Source organism: Podarcis filfolensis (genome assembly GCF_964270895.1).
Source record: "Podarcis filfolensis genome assembly, chromosome: 2".
NCBI lineage: Eukaryota > Metazoa > Chordata > Lepidosauria > Squamata > Lacertidae > Podarcis > Podarcis filfolensis.
Window position 1 is genome coordinate 107,846,510 of NC_139605.1, and position 24,377 is coordinate 107,870,886.

Sequence of the window (24,377 nt, forward strand, 5' to 3'; positions counted from 1 at the left end):
CGGACTGCCTAGATCATACTAAGCATCCATCATGCATCCCAACCACTCATAGTCTACAGAGGGCCCCTGTCTAGACTGAATAGGCTTGTTAGTGCATGAGAAGCATTGAGTGGGCCTGGGATTTAAGCCATGTAGAATAAGTAATATCTAGCCTGATGGCATGCAGCTGGTATTTTGTGTGGGAGATTCACATTCATGTGGAAGAAAACTTGTCTGTATCTGTGGCGCTGTGGTCTAAACCACTGAGCCTCTTGGGCTTGCCGATCAGAAGGTTGGCGGTTCGAATCCCCGCGCTGGGGTGAGCTCCTGTTGCTCTGTCCCATCTCCTGCCAACCTAGCAGTTCGAAAGCACGCCAGTACAAGTAGATAAATAGGTACCAATGCGACAGGAAGATAAACGGTGTTTCCGTGTGCTCTGTCTTACATCACGGTGTTCTGTTGTGCCAAAAGCAGTTCAGTCATGCTGACCACGTGACCCGAAAACTGTCTGTGGACAAACGCCAGCTCCCTTGGCCTGAAAGCGAGATGAGCATCGCACCCCATAATCACCTTTGACTGGACATAACCGTCCAGGGGTCCTTTACCTTTTGCCTTTACCATGGTGCCTTGGTTCTCAAACTTAATCCGTTCCAGAAGTCTGTTCCAAAACCAGTGTTCCAAAACCAAGGCACGCTTTCCCATAGAAAGTAATACAAAATGGATTAATCCATTTCAGACTTTTAAAAACAACCTCCAGAACTGCAATCTGACATGACTTTTACTATCTGACAAGACCACTGAGCAGTAGCTGAACTGGGTTCCACACAATCACAAAAACAAAACAAAAAGAGCCGCGAAAACAAAAACACAACATAAATAGCAAAAACAGACCTCAGCATAACACTCAAAACGGAAGTTTGGCAATCAAATCAGAAGCGTATCACTCAAAATGGAGGACATTCGGCTTCTGAAAAAGTTCGCAAACTGGAACACTTACTTCCGGGTTTGCAGTGTTTGGGTTCCAAGTTCTTTGAGTACCAAGGCATTTGAGAACCAAGGCACCATTGTAATAATGTATGATCTGCTATCCAGTCACATTATTTGCTGGGCTACCATTTCCTGTGTTGAACATTAGCATGATAAACTAAATAAGCAATCTTCCAGTTTCTTGCCCACTCTACTTCCTGCTCAGGGAGGAAGGGGGGGGGGGAATCCAACCAGTAATGGGTAGTGTGGGAGGGGCAAAGCTCAGATTGGGGCTGCCACCACACCTGCCAAACTCCCCAAATATTGCAGGGCCGTTTTCCAACCAAGCAAAGTGTACCAAAAAATGCATATGCTGGCCTAAAGTGTGGGGGGGGGGAAATGTGCATGTTACTGAGAATGCATTATATTGGGGGAAATCACTATGCAAAAATGCCTATACTGTATTAGGAGAACTTCACACTAAAATGCATTTTTTATGCAGACTTCTTAAAAAAAATAAAAAAATAAGTTGCAAACCCGATGTGGAAATGTGGAGAACTCAACTTGAGCTTGGAAAAAATAGAAACTCTGACAGATTTCTCTATCCCCAGCCACCATTCAACCTCCTGTTTTGCTTACCTGCTTAGGATTGCAAAAGTTTAAGTGTGTGAATATAAATAAAGCACCTGGTAGAGCAACCCACCTCTTTGTCTAAAAATGCATATTCTGCCTCCATTTGGAAAATTAGGGCAGCTTCCAACACATAATTAGAAAACTATGGTAACCCATAAATCTAAGAAGCCAGCTTGAAATCGTTTTAACTGAAGATGATGGGGACTGGACCTGAGCTATGATAATCAGACATGTTTTCGGATTAGTTTATGAACACTTTGAAGCGTGTCTGAGGACATGGGAGTGGCAAATCTGCGCGGTCATTTTTAACACCTCCAGCTTTTTCCATGAGATCAATGATATCCTTTAAGCCACAGACTGATGTTCAGCGCTAGTGACACAGCCACCTTTGTTGGATCTCTGCTGCTTCAGCAAACACCGCGACAATCCCTCTGCTCACCTGCTGCTTCTGTCATCGGGAGGGAAGAGAGAGAGACAGAAGGCTCAGCGCAGCAACACAAGGGAAAGGAAGTGAAGCTGGAAATTAAATTCTCAGGCATTATGAGTGCAAGTGGAAGAACGGAGCAGATGAATTTATCTGTGGGGGAGATGCACACAGCAAACTGAAGGCTCAGCAGAATACCCTTCCTCCCGCCCCTTGTCCTTTGAAAATCCCCCTGTTGGATTTATCGTTTGACTGTGTCAAAGGTTAGCTTGACATAACGTGTCCTAAGTTGTTTGTGCCTACTATGCCAAAGCTCTGGCTTGAAAGTAGCCTTCTGTAGCTGAAATGTTAGCTTCAGGCCCCTTCTACAACCACAGGCACTGATCACATAGATGACAGTTGAGGAGGAGATACAAATAATCAGCACGGCAGCCTCAAGAGGTTATTGCAGAGACTGGGCATAATAGGTCCGGTAAACCAGGAACCACCTTATACAGAGCTCCAGGGTGACTGTCATGGCAGCTGTCAAATCTAATAAATGAATATTTCAGCCACATAGTTCCCTCTCCTACAAGGACCTTGTAAGACCAATTGTCCAGTAGAAGTAAGCATCAACTGCAAGTTCTTACACAAGTCCTACTGATCTCCCTGCCCCAGCTTTCCCCCATTTTTGTGTTTTTAAAGGTGTATCATTGAATGCTTATCAATGTGAGCCCCTATTACAGGCTTCCTCAGCCTCGGCCCTCCAGATATTTTTGGCCTACAACTCCCATGATCCCTAGCTAGCAGGACCAGTGGTCAGGGATGCTGGGAGTTGTAGTCTCAACACATTGGGAGGGCCGAGGCTGAGGAAGCCTGCCCTACGAGGACTATAGTTGGAAAAGAGAGAGAAATCTATGAAATAAATAATAGCGACCAGCACCCTTCCAGCCCCCTCAGTGACATCATGGCAACATTGACAATGATGAATACGTGCGCATGTTACCTGTCAGGGCTGATTGCTACAGCCACAGTCATTAGGAGACCTCTTTCTGAACACAGAATCATAGAATTGTAGGGTTGGAAGGGACCCTTAGGATCATCTAGTCCAACCCCCTGCAATGCAGGAATATGCAGCTTGTCCCATATGGGGATCGAACCTGCGACCTTGGTGTTATTAGCACCGCACTCTAACCAGCTAAGCTATCCAGGCTTCATGTAATGGCTGTTTCACTGGCTGGTGTGCAAAGTGTACAAGGCAACCTGTTACTTAGTAGCTAACAAAACAGCATTAAGTATTTTTTTATTATTTCAGGGTGTGCCTTCTGTACTGTCTGCACCGGAATAATAATAATAATAATAATAATAATAATAATAATAATAATAATAATATATTTATACCCTGCCCATCAGGCCGGGTCTCCCCAGCCACTCTGGGCAGGTTCCAATAGGATATTAAAAACACAATAAAAGATCAAACATTAAAAACTTCCCTAAACAGAGCTGCCTTCAAAAAGGACTGGTTTCTTTTTCTTTAGGGGGGGGGGGATACATTCTGCAAAATCGCATGGGATTATCTAAGAGGTCTCTGCAGTTCCCTGCTTTCTAAAGTGCAAATAACCACAGTGTCTGTAGTAGTTACAGGCACCCTGGGAAAGGAAAGCGAGAGAAACAACCACCACTCGAGAAAAACAATGAAGGATCTTGAGTATTGGGAGCCAGCCAAACCCTTGGCTGGCGGCAGAGGGATTTGATGGAGCATTGTAGCCATTGCCGCTCTAGCAGATTCTGTGCTGAACAACCCCTATCCCTTCCCCTGAAACATCTAGTTCAAGCTACCCCCTGTGATGATGGCACCAGTGATAACTTCTGCCTGCCCACCATTTGCTTGGGTACATTGGTGGGCTCCTCACAGGCCGGACTTTTCCGCTGACAGTGGAGAGTGGCAGAGGCCCACCCTATCCAAGCACCCTCTAGTGTGGAGGATTGGAGATTCAGATTGCACCTCTGGGCTTCTTTAAAAGATTCTACAGTGGTACCTCGGGTTAAGAACTTAATTCGTTCTGGAGGTCCGTTCTTAACCTGAAAGTATGCTTAACTTGAAGCACCACTTTAGGTAATGGGGCCTCCCGCTGCTGCTGCGCCACCACCACACAATTTCTGTTCTCATCCTGAAGCAAAGTTCTTAACCTGAGGTACTATTTCTGGGTTAGCAGAGTCTGTAACCTGAAGCATCTGTAACCTGAAGCATCTGTAACCCGAGGTACCACTGTATTAATTTTTGGTCCTTCCTTATTTTAACTTTTCACAGTGATTGTTCGTATGGGATGCACAATATCAGTAGTGCTTGCATTGACTTCCTCTGCCCTGTTCCCAGAACCATTTCTTTAAACTTCCTTCCCTTTTCTTTCGTTACAGTTCCTTCATTTTGGGGCCTGGTGAATTCCGCCTGGAATCTTTGTTCTGTTGGGAAAAGGCAATCACCGGTCAACATAGAAACCAGCCATATGATATTCGACCCCTTCCTCACCCCTCTTCGCATAAACACAGGGGGCAGAAAGGTAAGATTCTAGCCATGGCTTCCGCGCTTGAAAAAAATTGCAACAGCTGTTTCACATTGGCATCTTTCCATATGTATGACAATGCTTTCAGCATCAGATGGGATCTCGAACTCGGGGCTCAGCCAGACCTGTGCTTGTCCCATACCTAGAAAGCATGGGACCAAGCAGTTTGCCTTTGCCCCGCTGCTTTCCCCAAGAAATCCTGCTCTTTAGTGATAAATTGGAGCAAACGTCATTCCAGAGAAAACCCGGTTGACATTTGCGCTGATTCAGCGGTTAATATTGGGTTTTCCCAGAGGGAAGTAGCAGAGCAATGGCAAGCCTGGAAAAACACTCTTGTAGCTACTGTACATTTTATCCTTCCCATTTTCAAAACGATGCACACTTATGTTGTGCTGCATATATCTTTCTGATGACGTGCTTTAATGTGCCTTGTGTACTATTCTTAATACAGGAAAATTGTTCTTAATATTTGGAGACTTCTGCATAAGATGAGTTCTAACTTTAGTCTTATTAATGTTGTTTAAGTGTTGTACTCAGAGGTGCCTGGTCTTGTTGGTATGCTTCATAAAGTTTTAACAGTGTAGGCTACTAGCAGAGAATTCTGACCCTTGCATTTTTCTCCACGCTCTAAAATCTTTAATGAATTGGGGATAGCTCTGAAGTGAAGTCCCCTCGCGGAGTTTGTTGCCTCTTTGTGGCCAAAGGAGCTCCACTACCAGTGATGGTTGCACACAGGGACAGCAAAGAAGAGCAAAGTGCAATAGACATTGTGTGTGTGTGTGTGTGTGTGTGTGTGTGTGTGTGTGTGTGTGTGGCATGAGAGGAAGCACTTCCCGTATTGCCTAGGCCACCAGGTGATGCTCTCTCTTTTCATTTGCTGAGCTAAAAGGGTGGGCTTTGCAGCAATTGCAGAAAGATAGTTGGTATGTGCTCAGTTACCTTGGGGGTGCATCCTCTCCCTCTCTGAATCATACTATGTTGGTTTCATTGCTTACTCTCAGAGGGGAAGGAACCCCTGCATTCACTTGGCAACAGGCAACATTCCCTCTCCCCCACAAGTGTGCAGCCAGTCTGACTGCCTTTATAGTGGTGTGGCCTGATTTTGTTCGTTATATGATCCCTGATTAGCTAGTATCTCATTGTGCCTATGGATAGCCTTAAAAAAGCAAAAACACACCAGTATGTTTGGGAGGACTGAGGGAAGTTCCCCATTTCTGCTTCGAAAATTCAGTTGATCCCATTTAAGAACAACTTAAGTCAGTGATGGCCAAACTTAGCCCTCCAGCTGTTTTGGGACTACAACTCCCACCATCCCTAGCTAACAGGACCAGTGGTCAGGGATGGTGGGAATTGTAGTCCCAGAACAGCTGGAGGGCCAAGTTTGGCCATCACTGACTTAAGGGAAGCTTTTACATGCGCGTTCAACACATCATTGCTGTATCATCAAGTACCGGTAATAACTTCTACGTGTGCAACGATCACCACAGATCCAACAAACAGCACCGTGAGTCACTCTCACATCGCCTGACAACACCTTTTGCCCCATGCTTTTCAATTAAAGCACTTCATGTATTCCGTTTGGTGGCAAGTCATTGAGTGGTTAGACCCAGAGCAATGAATGTCTCTGCGTGGATCAGTTTTTAAGCATTGGCTTTGTTGCGTCCTATAATGGGGCACCCAAAGGAGACTTGAATTCCTCATGTTGTGGAAGGGGTTTTCACTTTGCTGCTGCTGCATGCTTAAGATGAGGTAGCTAAGGTCGCTTGGAAGGTCACTTCTTGCACTCTTAGAAGCAAGTCGAGCACGTCTTTTGCATATTGTAGGAAAGTCAATGGCCAAGCTGATGTGCCTCTTTAAGCGTTGTCCGAACTCTATGGGTAGGACACACCTCTGCTTTATTCTGCATCATCAACTACCCCATTTCATACCTCCAGGTGAATGGATCATGTGCCCATTTACAACTTGCTGATTAGAAGAAATGGCTTTTCTGTTTAACATCAAGAGAGGCTTAATGCAGTGTCTTAGCAAAAGCTATAGCCTGGAGGTTTTCAACATTTTTGAGTCCATGGCTCTCTTGACCAACTTCATTGTTTCTGCAGCTCCCCTATGGGAAATGTGCTTTGTGTTGAAGGAACAGGTTACCCAAACCTGACTGTGCAGTCACCCGAACCAGGCCCCAAAATTCCCAAATTCTTTCTTCAAGGATCCATTGGCTAAAATCCATTAGCTTGAGCTGTATAACACAAACCCAGCTGTATAAACAAAGCCTTCTCCTTTATCAGTCCATGAAGGCTTAATGGATGGCCTTGTCAGTTCCAAGTGGAGACGGGATGGCGGATCTGGGTCTTATCTTATCAGTTGTAACTATCCTGACTACGCTGACGCACAGACCTTGCAAGACAGGCCTGTCAGCCCCCGAGCCCGGGGATGGTGCCAGGAGTACTCCTATAGTTGGGTGACCTTTTTACCCCAAGATAAGAGTACAGAAACAGGAATTTCTGTTCATGCTCAAGGATGTAAACTTACGTGTACAAACTCATGAGGCTGGATTCCTGGGGAGGGGGAAAGGGGACCTGAAGGGGATATAAGCTGTATGTAACTGCTCTTTAAGTGTGCTTGCTGTGACTGATCACACAGTGCCTTTCTGCTATCCGGAAAGCAGAAATAAACTCTTTCTCTGAACCAACCCTCGGTGTCTATTGACTCCTCCCTCCCTCCCGGGAGCAACACGCACCCAACCAATGGGAAAGGTCTGAAAGGCTACAGTGTCTCAGGAGCCCAGTTATGTTGCTCCTTGCCTGCCCAAGCCAGCATCTCCTCACCCCATTTTTGGATAACCTCCCTTGTGGAGGGATCCCCCAGCCTCTTCTCCCCTCTCATCGAGGTGGACGCTGCAGCATCTGCTAGTCTCTGAGCCGCCACCCTCTGCCCCAAAGAGAGTTGCCTCGTCATGCTGTCCCACGGGGGCCTAGGAAGATGATGCCTCCGGTCTTAGTGGCCCAACAGAAACTGGACAAAGTGGGCTGGACGTGAGGCCGTCAGCTTACTCGCCTCAGGAGGCAGCAGCAGAGGTTGCTGCTGGGCCTGCATGGTAGAGAAACTCCCCTTTGGTGCCAGGCACTCAGCTCCCAGGCAGGCCTTGTATGCAGTGAGCACAAGACATCTCACTGCCCGGCCTCCCACTTGTCTGCCTGTTCCCAACAGCAAGGGCTGGGCTCCCTCAACCGCTTGCTTGCTTGCTTGCTTTCTCTGAGGCCACCTTAGCTCCTGGCAATCAGAGCCCCCTGGCCAGGGGTGCCAACCTGAATAAAATAGGGGGAGCAGGTAAGCCCCACCCACATAATTGATCGCATGATGAGGTGCACACACATCATTGGAATGGCAATGCCTATCAACTTGGGGGTGCCCCCCTCAAATACTTTATTGGGGGGCAAAGACCCCTTGGCACCAAGGAGTTGGCTCTTATGCCCCAGGCCAACCGCAGAGGCACCGTTCACCTGGGGAGCTTGTAGCCAGGGCCGCTGCAACAAATAGGCTTGCGAGCCTCCAATAGGCCGAGATGCAAGAGGGCAAGAGGGGAGGGAGGGAAGGAAGGAAGGAAGGAAGGAAGGAAGGAAGGAAGGAGGGAGGGAGGGAGGGAGGGAGGGAGGGAGGGAGGGCAGCTAGTGCTGCCTGCAGCTTACTTGATTGTCATTCAAGGTGCCACAGGCTGCCGTGGTGCACTAGTTGAAAACCACTGATCTAACTTATAGTAGGGATCACCACCCAGTGCCCACAGGCACCACGGTGTCCCTGGGCAAGATCCCCAGTCTCTGAGCTGGTGGAATGCTTCAATACACAACAATAGGGAGTGGGGAATGAGAAAACAGGTGCAGCGTTTGGGATTTTCCCCCTTGTGCCATCAACCTGCAAGCATTTCAGATGATGTCATGGAATCATCCCTCCATTATTTACTCTATAGCTTCCTTTTTATTACAAAGAGCCTCTTCAGCTCCTCGAGACAGTGTGTCACTAGAACACCTAATTGGATTCCAAGACCTGAAATATCAGCTTGAGATACTTAATGAGTTTACATGCAGATGAATTGCCCCAGAAGGAATGCAAGTATCGGAAGAAACCCCACATGCTGCAATTTTCTCATAATAAGGCTGCCTTTGTCTTTTGATTATATGTGTTTAAAAAGAAATCAACAAGAAGCCCATTTGCAGATAAACTCTCCCTTCTAATCGAAAATTCAGGCTCTCATTAATTTACGCAGTGCATCCTCTTGTTCTTCACAAACAAGCAAAAGAAAAATAATCCTGCTTTTTGCATTTTTCCCTTGATGCTCACAACACACAAGCACCACTGGAGCAAAACAAAAGAATTTATTAAGAGGCGAGTACAGGCCCATGTCAATCAGACAACGAACACCACAGCTCCTTATGCCCAAAATGACTTAAGTGCCTGAGATAGCACTTTCTTTTAAAAACACTAAAATTGCTGCCAATTTGCTCATAGGGAGTGAAAATTGCATTAAGGAAAAGTTGTCAACCTGGTGTCCTATAGAAGACACAAAGCCTACACCTGGATTACTAGATATGCCCTTTGCAATATGAATCCTATTGCTCATATTGCTGGGTCATTGCTCAGGGACAGTATCTATAGCATTGTTGTTTGTTGTTGTTTAGTTGTTTAGTTGTGTCCGACTCTTCGTGACCCCCTGGACCAGAGCACGGCAGGCACTTCTGTCTTCCACTGCCTCCCGCAGTTTGGTCAAACTCATGCTGGTAGCTTCCAGAACACTATCCAACCATCTCGTCCTCTGTCGTCCCCTTCTCCTTGTGTCCTCCATCTTTCCCAACATCAGGGTCTTTTTCAGGGAGTCTTCTCTTCTCATGAGGTGGCCAAGTATTGAAGCCTCAGCTTCAGAATCTGTCCTTCCAATGATCACTCAGGGCTGATTTCCTTCAGAATGGATAGGTTTGATCTTCTTGCAGTCCATGGGATTCACAAGAGTCTCCTCCAGCACCATAATTCAAAGGCATCAATTCTTCAGCGATCAGCCTTCTTTATGGTCCAGCTCTCACTTCCATACGTCATTACTGGGAAAACCATAGCTTTTACTATATGGACCTTTGTTGGCAAGGTGGTGTCTCTACTTTACTATAGCATTAGGTGTGTTTATTATATGCTCTAATTGTGCATTAGGCTTAGAAACATGCTGTATAGCAAGTCAGATCATTGGTCTGAGCACATTGCATGCAAAATATCTCCAATTCAGACCCCGACAACTCCAGGTATAATTGAGAAAGACTTCCTGAAACCCTGGAGAGCCTTGGCTAGTCAGCACAGATAATATCGAACTAGATGGATCAATGTTCCTAACTGATTCCCGAAGTCATATTTCTGGGTAATTTAGCATTATCCACTTTTTCAAAATGCCTTATATCACATAATATTTAAACTATAAGTTTTCCTGGAGTTGGAACTGCACCGGTACACTTCCAGTGGAAGTGATAGCACAGTGTGGCAATGGGAATAAAAGTCAATTAACGCATTTAATGTTTTAGATTTTCCAGTCAGTTTTGCCATTTCAGCATAGTTTAACAGCTTAGTTTGCCATTCCTCTCTGGTAGGGACTTTTTCTTCTTTCCATCCCTGGGCTAGTAGCATCCTTGCTGCTGTTGTTGCATACATAAAAAGTCTTTTCCGTTCCTTTGGAATGTCAGTACCTATAATTCCTAATAGAAAAGGCTTCTGGTTCTTTTACAAAAGTTATTTTAAACATTACCCCCCATTTCATTATAAGGAGTAAAGGGTAAAGGTAAAGGGACCCCTGACCATCAGGTCCAGTGGTGGCCGACTCTGGGCTTGCGGCACTCATCTCGCTTTACTGGCCAAGGGAGCCGGCGTACAGCTTCTGGGTAATGTGGCCAGCATGACTAAGCCGCTTCTGGCAAACCAGAGCAGCGCACGGAAACGCCGTTTACCTTCCCGCTGGAGCAGTACCTATTTATCTACTTGCACTTTGACATGCTTTTGAACTGCTAGGTTGGCAGGAGCAGGGACCAAGCAACGGGAGCTCACCCCGTTGCGGGGATTCGAACCGCTGACCTTCTGATCAGCAAGTCCTAGGATCTGTGGTTTAACCCACAGCGCCACCCCCATCCCTATTATAAGGAGTACTTAATATAAGGAGTACTTTCTCTTAATAGCCCCAGTTATCACAGCCAATAAGCAATGATGGTGCAGTCCAGTCACATTTCCTCATCCCTGTTCAGGGAATTATTTATCCATCAGCCTGTCTGTCGTGGAACTTGGGCATTTCATGGCCATGAGTTTACAGCAGAGGAGTCTGAGCTTATTCTAGGATGCCCATGCCAACGTCACCCACTAGCGCTTTAGGTCCCCATCTTCACCTTTGGACCCCATGTTTCTGTCCCTCAAGGATTGCTGTCTCATTCGCTAGTGTCCTTATATGAGAGTGGGCTTGGCTGCACCTGCTTGTTGCTTTTATTCTCACTCTTCTTGCCACAGTCTGCCCTGTTTCCGAAACCTTCTGCTCTACAGAACAGCCTTTACTAGTTCTGCTGCCCATTCTACTAACCATACCATTATTTTCCCCTCCAGCTGGGAAAATGACCACTGCTTCCCATTCGTGGGACAAGAGAACAGTCTTGAGTAGAGACTATTTTAATGAGGCCCAAGGAGCCAAATGGGCCTAAGCTCCCAGCCATTGCTGTGAGCCTTTCTTAGCATAATGAATAATCCAGCCTTTGGCTTCACGTATGTTTGGAAGGCACCTGCAGTTTGATTGAAATGGTGTCTTCTTTTTCTGCCATCACAAAGAGCCATTCCACCTGATGTGGATGTTTTGAGGCTGAATAAATCAGTTTGCACTGGCCACAGGCTATTATTTAAACTCCGTAATGCTGTGTGGGTAAATGAAAATTATTCAATTGTATCCTTTATAGCTTTCTTTTGAAAGAGCACATTCAAAAAATTGCAATTGCAGAGTCATTTAAAATAATGCTTTTATAAATAATTGGTTCATCCAGCATATGTTGGCACAAAATAATTGCAATACTAGAAGTCTTCTGACTTAAAAGAAGGGATAAGGATAGAGGGAGAGATCGGTCAAATGGATTCTCTGACAGCTAGTTTTGATTCCATGCTGTTCAATCAATTCAGAGTATTACTGGCATTTTTTTTTTCTTCGAGAGTGTAATTTATGACAACTGCCAAGCTATGCTTTGGTGATTACTAAAAGGACAGATACTGGCACGAGCCATATTTCAACACTGCGGGAATATAAAATGAACTGCTAGAAATGGTCCAGGAGGAATGAATAGCAATAAGACATCAGTGTCATCTGAAAACTGATTTGTGATTGATTTTCAGAGGGCTTAATAATCTGAAGCTTTGATGTATGGTGTTTGGAAAGTTATTAAGTTTGATACAAACATCTGAAAGTTTAACAAATAAAGATGCAAATAATGAATTCATGCTGTAACTTAACTATTATTCATAGGGGCTCCAGGCAATCAACCTTTTGCTAATAGCATGTCTATTGGAAAATGAAGTTTTGTTTAAATTATTATTTTTAAGTCTGTCTTCTCCAACCTGATGCCTTCCAGATGTTTTGGACTACCGTTCCCATCAACCCCAGCTAGGAATGATGGCAGTTGTAATCCAGAACATCTGGAAGGTACCAGCTCAGTTGGTTAGAGGCTGGGGAAAGCTGGTTGAGAGCCAGTACGGTGTAGTGGTTAAGAGTGGTAGTCTCGTAATCTGGGGAACCGGGTTCAATTCCCTGCTCCTCCACATGCAGCTGCTGGGTAACCTTGGGCTAGTCACACTTCTCTGAAGTCTCTCAGCCCCACCTCACAGAGTGTTTGTTGTGGGGGAGGAAGGGAAAGGAGATTGTTAGTTGCTTTGAGACTCTTTTGGGTAGTGATAAAGCGGGATATCAAATCCAAACTCCTACTACTACTCTTCTTCTTCTTCTTCTTCTTCTTCTTCTTCTTCTTCTTCTTCTTCTTCTTCTATACCTTCAGCTAAAACAGCATTTCCCAAACCAAACTTTGATCTATAGCTGGTTTTGGACTACAATTCTTATCATCCTTGACCATTGGTCCTGCCTGCTAGGGATGATGGGAGTTGTAGTGCAAAAACACCTGGAGATCCAAGTTTAGGAAACCCTGAGCTAGAACATCACTAATAACTATAACTCGGCACCCAACAGGTCAGTACAATTCTATACAGTACTGTGACTCCTCTTTCTCCAAATATTCCATCTACAGACACAGGAAGTGACCATGTTTTAATAATTACCACATTTTTCCATGTATAAGATGCCCCCATGTATAAGATGGCCCCTCTTTTTTGAGCCCAAAATTAAGAAATAAATAATGGCAACATTCCATGTATAAGACAACCCCCAATTTTAAACTTTAAAAATATGGGGGGGGGGGAATATAGTCTTATACACGGAAAAATACAGTACTTTTTAAAACTTAAGTCTTATACTCCTAATCCAGTCTTTGGGGAACACCAAAGTGGTATGTGCAATAATGATTGCTTATCACTCAAGTGACTTTCAATCGATGCTTAAATAATATTGTGCTGCAATCCTATTTGGACATAAGCATCACTTAGTGCAATGGGTCTAACTTTGGAGTAAACATTCTGAGCAGGTCCTGCATAGCAGTGTGATGTTAGAGGATTTTCCTGTCAAACCATGGTAGCTTCTTGGTAGGCCTAACAAGATGTGAATAACTGCAGGGAGAGAACAGATGTTCCCTAATAAGGCTTCCTCCTATCTTTGACATAATCCAGAGAAAGTCACGCCTGCTTAAATTCTATTGATATCAATGGGAGGAGCGTACAGAAAAGCACTCAGGCCCCTTTGCTTCCAGTGGGATGGGTGCATAATCTAGACGGCATCCTTTGCAATCTGAAATTTGCCCATGGTGTGTCAAGTGCATGAGTGCCTATCATTTATTCATCCCTGTATGTGTATCACTGTCTGTTTTGCTGCTTTGTTTTCTTTGTCACTTTGTTTAACAAACAGCGATACTGTAGATTTTGTAAAACCCCTCTTGTTTGTAATGGTTTACAATGAGGACAGATATAAACAACAGACAGATCTTTTTCATCGTGTGGTCTAAATCTTCTTTTTAAATGATTTTTATTCATTTTACATATAATCACAATACGTAACATCATATCCTCTTATTAAATCTCTTGGCTAAACCGAGCCTAAACAACTTCCCTCCTTCCCGCCTTATGGTTTACAAAATTAAATTTTCCATTTTTGCATTTCACTTCCTTTCCTATTCTTGTTGTATCATTACTTAAAATATTAAATTACTCAAACAGAATAGGTAACTAATTCATCTTACAAATCTTCAGATAACGCTGCTAATGGTGTTAATTGCTTACAGTTGTCTTTCAAATATAATATAATTTTTTCCAGTCTTTTGGGAAGACAGTACTTGATCTCGCTGGTTCCAGATTCTCCCTGTCAGTTTCGCCAGTTCTGCAAAGTCCATCCTTTTCATCTGCCAGTCTTCTTTTGTTGGTACTTCATGCTGTTTCCATTTCTGAGCTAATAAAATTCTTGCTGCAGACGTTGCATATAAGAACAATTTTTTATCTTGTCTCAGTATCTCTTTCCCCACTACAGTATATCCAGTAAGAAAAGCTTCTGGTTTTTTTAACAAAAGTGTTTCTAAACATTTTCTTTAACTCGTTATATATCATCTCCCAGAAAGCTTTTACCTCTTTACATATCCACCACATGTGGCAAAAAGTACACTCCTTTTCCTTACATTTCCAACAGTCATTTTTTCTTCTATACATTTTGGCCAGTTTAAATGGTGTTAAATACTGCCTATACATCATTTTCATGACATTTTCTTTAAGCAGACTGCATGCAGTAAAATTGATACCTTCCTTCCATAACCTCTCCCATTCGTCTAACCATATATTATAACCAACGTCTTTAGCCCAGTGTCTCATTACCGATTTTACCTCTTCATCTTCAGCATGCCATTCCAATAGTCTAAATCTTTCTTAAATCAAGTTCTCTTTTTAAATCAGTTTAATTCATCTTGGTTACTTCACCAGGTTATATCAAAGCATAGCTTCAGGAGAGCACATCAGCACAGACTCTAGGACAGTCATAGAGTCATAGAATGATGGAGTCATCTAGGTCAACCCCCTGCAATGCAGGAATCTCAACTAAAGCACCCATGATAGACAGCCATCCAACCTCTGCTTAAAACCTCTGATGGAGAGTCCGCAATCTCCCGAGGGAAACCATTGCACTGTTGAACAGCTCTTACTGTCAGAAAGTCCTCCCTGATGTTTAATCAGAATCTCCTTTCTTGAAATTTGAAGCCATTGGTTCAGGTCCTCCAGAGCAGGAGAAAACAAGCTTGCTCCCATGTGACAGCCCTTGAGATTTTTGAAGACGGTTGTCATACTTCCTTTCAATCTCCCCTTTTCCAAGCTCAACATACCTAGCTCCTTCAACCTCTCCTCATAATAATTACAATAATTTGATTACTGAAGCTCACAGGAAACCAGGGCAAATGAGCTAGAGTTGAGCTGTTGGATTCTGCATTAGCTGAAGCTTGCAGATCATCGTCAGACTTAGCCCCGTGTCGAGTGAGCTAGCAATCCAAGATTTGACGTAGCTTGGGCATAGCTACATCTTATGTATACCCACAAGATAACCTAGCTGAACGTTAACACTGCTTACCCATAGTGCATATTGATGTCTGTATTGTGTGGTGTTGGCTATGTAAAAGCATCATGTTCTGCCAGCAACGCTACATGAAACGAAGCCAAAGCTGTCACAGAACATAAACTTTGGAAGGGACGCCAAGATGTGTGTGTGCTTTTGGGAAGCTGTGGAATAGTATCCAATTTAAAATGTTCTATTCCGCTGGAAAGCTGTGGTTCTGTGAAATTAACATTTGATTCCTTCCAGTGTCTAATTAATACTTAATACTATACACAGTGCTGAATTTTTGTGTGGAAGACTTCCCAGCTCCCCTGTTACTTTTGGGGAAAAGAAGCTTCTGATAAAGATAGGGTTAAAAAGAAACTTGTCAGTCCTCCTGCCTATCACGTGGCTTCGTTATAACAATCTTCCCTACATATCTTTGTCCATAAAGAATTCAGTTGGCCAGAAAGTCTCTATGGCTTAATGTTGGCTTATTAACCAGGGTCTTGAACAACAATCTGTCGTTGCAGTTTTAACTTGATGGTCTCTGATTTGAAGCAAGACCCTCAAAGCTTGCTTCCAGTCAGTCAGGAGGCCTTCATCCATATCTCAAGTTACCATGGCAATATTTCTTTCTGCAGCAAAACTGGCACTTAACAACCGGCTGGGCAGAAGGTTAAGTAGACCACCAGTATGTGAAACCCAAGCTAATGTAAGGCAGGGCCAACTCATTCTATTCCACCCACCCATTACCCATCTTACTGCTTCTTGCTGAGTTCTACAATGGGCAACACTGGGATTTAAGGAAGAGGAACAGGCTGATTGTAAGAAGGCAGGAAGGTGGGGGCTGGATGAGGTTGGTGGGAAAGTGCCCCATTTGCCCTAACAGAGAAGCCTTCACAGATAACAACAACAACAACAAACAGAATGTCCAGAGATGGTCAGAAAGTCCTCTTCATGTGGGACTGCAGCATGCAACCACAGATGTTCTGCTTTTTTTTTTTTTTGCTTCTATTTTTTTAAATTAAAGATTTTCTTGTTTTACAGAAGTAAGTGTAATGTCTCTCATATTTTTTCCATGCAACATTTTTACAAATCCGTTTCATTTGTTGAGACATTAGGGGGAGAAGGAAAAAAAAAGGGGGTGGAGGGAGGGAAGATGGGTGAGGGTGGGGTCGGGTGGCGATGTTTCTGTTATGCTTAATGTATGTAGGGTTTGGTGTTGTAGGGTTTGGTGTCAGCGTTGCTTGTGCTGTTCACTTGTGTTCCTTTGGTGGTGAAAGAGGTTAGGGTTGGCCTAGGGTGTGGTTGTTTGTTTGTGATTGGCTGTGGTGATCTTTGTTTTCTTGTGTGAGTGGGGTGGGTGGGTGTTTTGGATCAGGTTAGCCATATTGATTTGTATGCAGTTGCTGGATTATTGTCGTTGTCTTGTTGGGTTGTGTATGTGATAAAGGGGAGCCATACCGGGGTAAAGGCGTCTTCTTCTGTTTGTCCCCATGTCAGTTTCAGTTTATTGGTTAATTTTTTCTAGCAGGTCTGTTTCCCATACTATTTGGTACCATTGGTCCATGCTTACTCCTGACAGGTCTCTCCAGTGTCTGGTTATGGTGTTTCTGGCTGCTGAAAGTAGGTGGGTTATGAGTTCTTTGTGGTGTAAATGGGCATTGTTGTCTTGGAAGATGTTTAGTAGGGCCAATTCTGGGGTGATGTCTAATACTTGCTGTTCTGCTTATTTTTGAACCTTTCCCAGTTCTAATTCTTTCTCCTCATGAGTTCCTGTGGCATGCCACTTTCTTTGCCTTCCCTGTGCATATTTGAGCTGTAAATATGGAATAGGAATAGAGCAGTTGGGTGAGTAGGAGCCAGTTCCATGTAGTGGAGAATATTGAAAAATGCCTGAAATACAAATCAAGGATAAAGACCTCTGAAGTTTAACAGCCTCGGAGGAGACCAGAAATTTCATAACGAAATCTCTTCTAGCAGCCAGGAGCTGTCAGAATGACAAATAGACTAGTCTTTAATATCAGTTTACATACCAGGGCAGAGGGGGGTGGGGAGAGAAACAAACAATATTTCACACTGCAAAATCTGTAGGCATAATGGTTTCCGACTCCTAAGATGACAAAAGTAAAGCGGTCTGTCCAGAAGCTAAGATGAAACTTTATCCAGGATCACAGATAACATTGTCGGAAAATCAATACCTGTTGTAAAGCCCCTGGGTCAATTCTGTCGTTTGTCTTAAGAGTTACTAGTCAGATGTCTGGTTAACCAACGGTTTACTACTTGATGCTCTTATCTCTCAGTGTACCATTTTGTGGTGTTGAGATAGTTTTCTCACTGAATTTCACGTTACCTTGTTTGGGATTTTTTTCATGGCGTCTGTGACTAGCTGAGGGACAGAGTTCAACATTGAGGGACAGAGTCCTAGAGCATTGTCAAAGGTAGATTCATCTGGGAGATAGTGACTGGCCCAAGGTGACCAAATGACCTTCATTGTTTTGAAACCACTTCTCTCTGTTCTAAACACAGCCATATATCCATTGCAGTGCACTGGCTCTTATGGGACTGGCAATGATATTTTAATTTTTAATACATTTTATTATTCATTTAGGTGGACTCTTATATTTGATTTTACTTGTTAGCTGCATTGACATTAGCGGCATTGATCTAAGGCATGCTAAAGATGCAATAGAAAAACACAATAAAAAAAGGTTGCATGGAGGTATACTATCACATTATTTAAATGAGAGAAATGAAACAGCCCACTCTTCTGCAAATCTCGCCCATTGCAATTCTGTCCTGCCCCAGGGGGATGTGGCAGGCAGGGGGGATCTCATTAGAAGTCCATGCCTTTGTCTTTTTGGCATCAGCAAAAATCAGTTGCTTGTTCTGTCTGATTCTTTTTCAATTACGCTCAAGGGCTTGATAATGGGGAAAATGTTTACAGTACATGGGTCCTTCATTAGACAAAAAGAGCCACTTAGCTTCATGAGGTATAATTGATGTCCTTCCTGCCACTTGTCAGAGAATATTTGGCATCACATGTAGGTGCTATAGAAAGAAGGAATCTGTTTATATGTTTGTGTATTGTGGCTGAGTTTGCATGTGGTGCTAAACTAGGGAAATGCCAGCCTGGGCCCTCTCCTTTTGTCCCCTTCCTCTCCTTCCTGATCCCACCCTCTTCCTTTTCCTGCTGGAGCTGAAGCTCACTGCCAGATCACTGGGCTTCCATGCTTCTCTTTCTACCCTCCCAGTGCAGAAGCAGTGTGAACTGCCAGTGGTGGGGCAGGTTGGAGGCAGCAGTGCTTTTGAAAAACAAGTTGCTGGGTACCACAGGAAGGGAGACCGCTCTTGGGCTATGGTCCTACCTGAGAGATTCCCACTTTGAGAACAGGATGGTGGACTAAATGGGCCCCTGGCTTGATCCAGCAGGCTCTTTTATGTTCTTCAAAGAGAAGGTGGGGAGATAGGTGATGATCTTAAGAGAGAAATGCTTGTGCATGCAAATAATATGTCAATAACATTCAGCATTGTGGCCAACCATCATTGAAAGATACCAAGATCTGAACCTCCTCCTCCTCTGGCGATCACTCATAGCCTAGTAAGATTGCCTTCCATGAACACGGTCTTAACCGTGAGTTCGTAAGTGATAGTGGAAGCCAATTCTGGATCCACACGTCCTTCCACAGTGGGAACATAGGTTGCCAGATGGGAGTTGATCACGGTGAGGGTTTGCCAAGTGTGCCTTTCTTTCGGCATGTTTCTCCCTTTCGTCCTGAGTTCGAGCATCTTCAAATTCCATGACACTTTGGTAAAGGCTGTTCTGCAACTGGAGCGCTCGCAGGCCAGTGTTTCCCAGTTGTTGGTGTTTATACTACATTTTTTTTAGATTTGCCTTGAGAGAGTCTTTAGACCTCTTCTGTTGACCACCAGCATTACGCTTTCCATTTTAAAGTTCAGAATAGAGTGGTTGCTTCCATGCTCCTCTCTGCTAGTGCAAGTGCAGAGAGGCAAGCCAGCAGTGGTGTAGCGTGGGTTGCCAGTGTCCAGGGCTGTGCAGAGGGGTGAGTGGGAGGAATGGAAATGGACAGAGTACACATGCACATTCAACTGCCTAACAGTGTTTGTGTCACCCAGGAGACCACAGCCACAGAGATAAGAAGAGTCGTTCTGTTGTCTTCCTGGTTTGCATGGAGCAGCTCTGGGTGCTGAAAGTTTGCTCCCCCTAACAATTTTGCGCCCGGGGCAACTGCCCCTGTGGCAACCACACGCTACACCACTTCAAGCCAATTAAGCCATTGTGTCCCACTCCAATCATGCAATTGTGCAAGATTCTCTGAAGGACATTGTTTCTCCTTGAACAAACATACTTCTCTATACAAGAGACTCATGGGGTTTTAATGACCTTTCAATCATGTTTTGTCATTCTAACAAGGGTATGAAGGGAGTGGCATAAGTTATTGTATTTAGTAGTTGAGCATTCCAAGATGCATATCCATTTCATTAACTTCTGAGAGTATTAATTTTACCCTTAATCAATAAGTTTTATGACTCCCAATTTTCTGGTGGTCGGCTGCAGATGACTTAGCCATCAACTCTCTTGTCTTTGCACGCTACGCTTGGGCAATTATGCCGTATTTAGTGACTGAAAACATAAAATCGTTTGAAAGCCCGTCCTTCCTATGTGTGGCGTAATTGCTTCCAGCTTATTCAGCGCTTATTGAATTAGTATTGAAAAGATCATTTCATGCTTGGTTAAGTGGTAAATCCAATTCATTTGCTAGTGAGACAAAGTAACAAATCTGACTTTAACAGTGTTAATTGTAAGGCAACAAAAAAAGCAAGAACAGCTAACAATCAAAGGTAAATTAGTCTGTTTTTATTTTGCTACAAATCTGACCTTTCACTTGTCATGTTTGAGATAATGCTGCAATTGTTATTTGTTTAATGATACACTTTGGTAATGATCCAGCCAAACCTGAGTAGGTTGCATAACCCTTGATTCCCATGGGAGACAGTTAAGGATATTCTTATTTCTCCCACTAAAACAACAGATCTTAGAAGTGATTTCCATTTGCTGGATCATGACCTTTATTGTTGAAACGGTGAAACATACAGTACCAGTAAAGTGACATTGTGTACAACTAAAGTTCATTTCATATAAATCACATAGTATTCAAGGCAGCCGGAGGAATGTAGAAACTGTATAAAGTTGTTCCATCTGTATTGAAACATATTGTAAATCTTCCCAGCTTCATCCTGGGTTTGTAGTTTAATTAACTGATTCCCAACTCTTAAAGTCCAGTCCTCTAAAGACACCATATTCTGGGTTTTCTGTATCTTAGTTATTTTAGTCTTTGCAGCGATAATTAGATTAGAAACCATTTCCGCCTTTCATTTTCTAACATCTTATTTATAATATCCAAGAAGTATTAACAATGGACCCACAGGCAATTGAAAGCACGCAGTTCTTTGGTCTCATTTGTATAACTTAATTCCAGAACATGTGCACGTCACACTCAATGGCAAAAAAATGAAAACTTCCGCTGCTGACCACACTTCATGCAACAGTGTGAAACATAATAAGGTTTCGTAGGTATCAGATGCCACTTACACATAATGTTTTAATGATTATTCTTAAAGTTGGAAGTTATACACTCCTCCTGCAGTGGAGATTCCTCAAATCTTATTCCCTAGCTCTTTTAAATTATTCCCCTTACAAGGTATCAGAGGAAGGTTATAGATTATTTTATAAGCTTTTTTTAAAAAAAGGCCAGGATCCTTTCTCAGTCTCTAGCTTAATGTTTTAAAAAGTCACAATTTATCCCTGCCTGTAGTAATAATAATAATAAATGCCCTGACTTTAAAAAATGAAAGAAAAAATAGAAACATACTTTGCACCTGAACCACAGCCTCATAAAAGATTATTTGGGCTGATAAAGTGGCATGTTTTTAGGAACTAAAAAGGTAAAGGGACCCCTGACCATTAGGTCCAGTCGTGACCGACTCTGGGGTTGCAGCGCTCATCTCGCTTTATTGGCCGAGGGAGCCGGCGTACAGCTTCCAGGTCATGTGACCAGCATGACTAAGCCACTTCTGGCGAACCAGAGCAGCACATGGAAACGCCGTTTACCTTCCCACCAGAGCGGTACCTATTTATCTACTTGCACTTTGACGTGTTTTCGTCAAAGGGAGCTCACCCCATCACGGGGATTCAAACCGCCGACCTTCTGATCGGCAAGTCCTAGGCTCTGTGGTTTAACCCACAGCGCCACCCGTGTCCCACTTTTGAGGAACTACCTTAGTCCCATTGACAAGTCCTATTTGAAAATTGCCTAGTTCCCCTTCCCCATTGCAGTTAAAATGTCTGTTACAGGGCTCGGTGGGGCAGCCAGCTCAGACAGCAGGCTGGGGGACAATTGGGGACACAGGGAGGGGACTTCAGTGGCAGAGGAGGAGCTGGAGCCAGGGGTTGCCATTTTGTGTTTTGCCTTAAACAGCAAAACAGCCCTGGTCTGTTGTCTAAACTCAGGTAAAGCGTGTTCTCCTTCTTGAAGAGCATGTGTTGCGGTGGGGGCTAACATGACACCCCACTGTTGCTGGGCGGGAAAGAATGTTGGCCACCATTACAATTGGGTTCTACCTGTTGCTGGGGAGATTTATATGTTGTCATTTTGGGATTGACAGCCATAGCCTATATATGTCCTGCGCACAGCGTTAAGCTTCCTCTTTTCACTGCGTGTATCGGATCACCCGCCCTCCCTCCCTATATTCAGGGTCGTTCGCTTGACCTTGCTATGCCTGTCATGGGGTCGTCTGCTTTTGGGGCAGGGGCCCGGTAGGAATTTTGTCCATATGGCTGATGGTCTAGTGCCATTTGGGTTTTGCCTACTGTGTAGCAAATCATCACAACTTGTAAGGTTGCAGTTAGGCATTGGTTTTATGATTTGGTTGGTGGAGGGGTATGGATTGGCTGTGCCTGCCCCTCCAAATGCTGCTGCTGCAAGGGTATTCCATTAAAGGAATCCGGGTGCTCGCCATGCTTTTGTCCAAACCCCTGTCAAGGGGCTAGGGCCACACAAGAGCCCCTGTGAGCATTTGGGGAGAGGCGAGGGCATGGTACCCAGCTCCATCTCTCGCCAAAATGTTTTCCCCTTCTGACTTCGCGGGCATGCGAATGTCAGTCTGTCCCCGTGCGGGGTCAGATAGTCGCAACCAATGCCTAAGCAACCACTCACATTGCTTGTATTTTAATAAAGTTGTGGCCAAAATTCTGCCAAAAACCTTAAGCAAAAATTATGTCTCAATTGTGTTTTATTTGGGGGTGGCTTGGGGACCTCGACACGCAAATAGTGAAATGCTTGGGGTCAATTTACATCTGTACTTGTCCCAGATCTTTGAAGCTGTTAATGAAAAAGCTTTTGGAATCTCCACCCCCTTATTTCTGGAAGGCTATAGGCTTCTATTTCCGATTTGCAGCAGGATGCCTATATCCTCTGGCTCGAGATTATGCCATTAAGAGCTCAAATCGAAGATGCTAACAATGATGCACAATACATTACATCAGGGGATTCCATTCTGCTTCCCTGCTTACCTTTTGAATAATCCAATAAATAAGTCTAGACATTTTTTTTTTCAAAAAGCTGCTGAATTGAATTTTAAGTGCACACTGTTCCAGCTAATATCTGATCATTTCTTTGCTAGACATGTTGCTGCTTAAGAGCCCAGAGTGGTAGGCTGATAGCGGGAAACCTTGAGTTTTTGAATAAGATACCCATCAGCGCTTGATGAGGAAACTGGGTAAATGTAGTCCGTATGGGTGTGCAGGAACAGCAAATTGACAGAGAGAGAATGCTGAGAGTTGGCTAAAGTTTATGGGCCTCTATGGCATTTCTCTTGGGATCTGATGTGGGCTAGCAAACCAGCTGTCCTCATAGGGTATGTTCTCTTTGCCTCTTACTACTATATTTGCAAATGAAGCAAAAACATAGGAACTTAGAAACATAGTTGTCAACCGTCCCTTATTTGGCGGGAAAGTCCCTTATCCCAGCACCGTGTCCCGCTGCTTTCCCTTATTGATGATGTCCCTTAAATTTCTCGGGTTTCAAAGGAAGCAGCTCCTCTCCCTCCCTCCCTGCCGGCCAGGGAGGAGGGAAGCTCCAACAGTGTTGCTTGGCTGCGTTGCTCACCCAATAAGAAGTCTAAGAACGACTGCGGGGTGAAGCTTGCATGCTTTGTGCCGATCAAATCAGCCGCGTTGCCTGGGGACTCACCTTTGCTCAGCGCTTCCCAGCGGAGAGGTGACGGTGGTTTTCCTTGCTGCATCCCCTTTGCCGGGTTGCTGCGCTGTGGGAACCACCGCTTGAGGCTTCATTTGGCTGCTGGTTGACTAAAATCCCTTGGCTGCTGATCCCTTATTTTCTAGGCTGCTGGTCCCTTATTTTCAAATCTGTAAGTTGACAGCTATGCCTAGAAAGCTGCCTTATACCAAATCAGAACTCCGGTGCATCCAGCTCAGCATTGTCTATACTGATTCACAGCAGGTCCCCAGAGTTTCAGACACAGAGTGTCTCCTAGCTGGAGATGCATGGGATTGAACTTGAGACCTTATGCCATTGAGCTGTGGAGCTTCCTGAAATGCTACAGATACTTTAAGCTTCCAATGCTTTCTCACCCAAAGTAAATCAAGCCTAGGTAATGCTGCTGCTGGAACATCTCAGAGCTCGATTAAGGGGTGGGGGTGGGAATGAAGAACTAGTGCACAATAATATCCTATGGAAATCTCAGCTTTCTAAGCCCCATTACCCAGAAATACATGTCCTAAAAACTCAAAGGTAAAAGACCCCTGGATGGTTAATTCCAGTGAAATGAGGTTGTGGCACTCATATCGCTTTCAGGCCAAGGAAGCCGGCATTTGTCCACAGACAGCTTTCCGAGTCATGTGGCCAGCACAGCTAAACTGCTTCTGGCACAATGGGACACCATGACGGAAGCCAGAGTGCACAGAAACGCCCTTTACCTTCCCACCACAGTGGTACCTATATATCTACTTGCACTGGCGTGCTTTCGAACTGCTAGGTTGGCAGGAGCTGGGACAGAGCAACGGGAGCTCACC

General features: G+C 44.2%; 1 protein-coding gene across 4 annotated transcripts in view; it reads left to right on the forward strand.

The window, feature by feature from the left end:
* CA10 (carbonic anhydrase 10) overlaps positions 1–24,377 on the forward strand; it is a 354,321-nt gene that overhangs the window by 148,299 nt on the left and 181,645 nt on the right. For all 4 annotated transcript variants that reach the window (XM_083598944.1, XM_083598945.1, XM_083598946.1 and 1 more), the window contains one exon: positions 4,400–4,542. In XM_083598944.1, the coding sequence (XP_083455070.1) occupies positions 4,400–4,542 (143 nt within the window). The remainder of the gene's footprint in view (positions 1–4,399; positions 4,543–24,377) is intronic.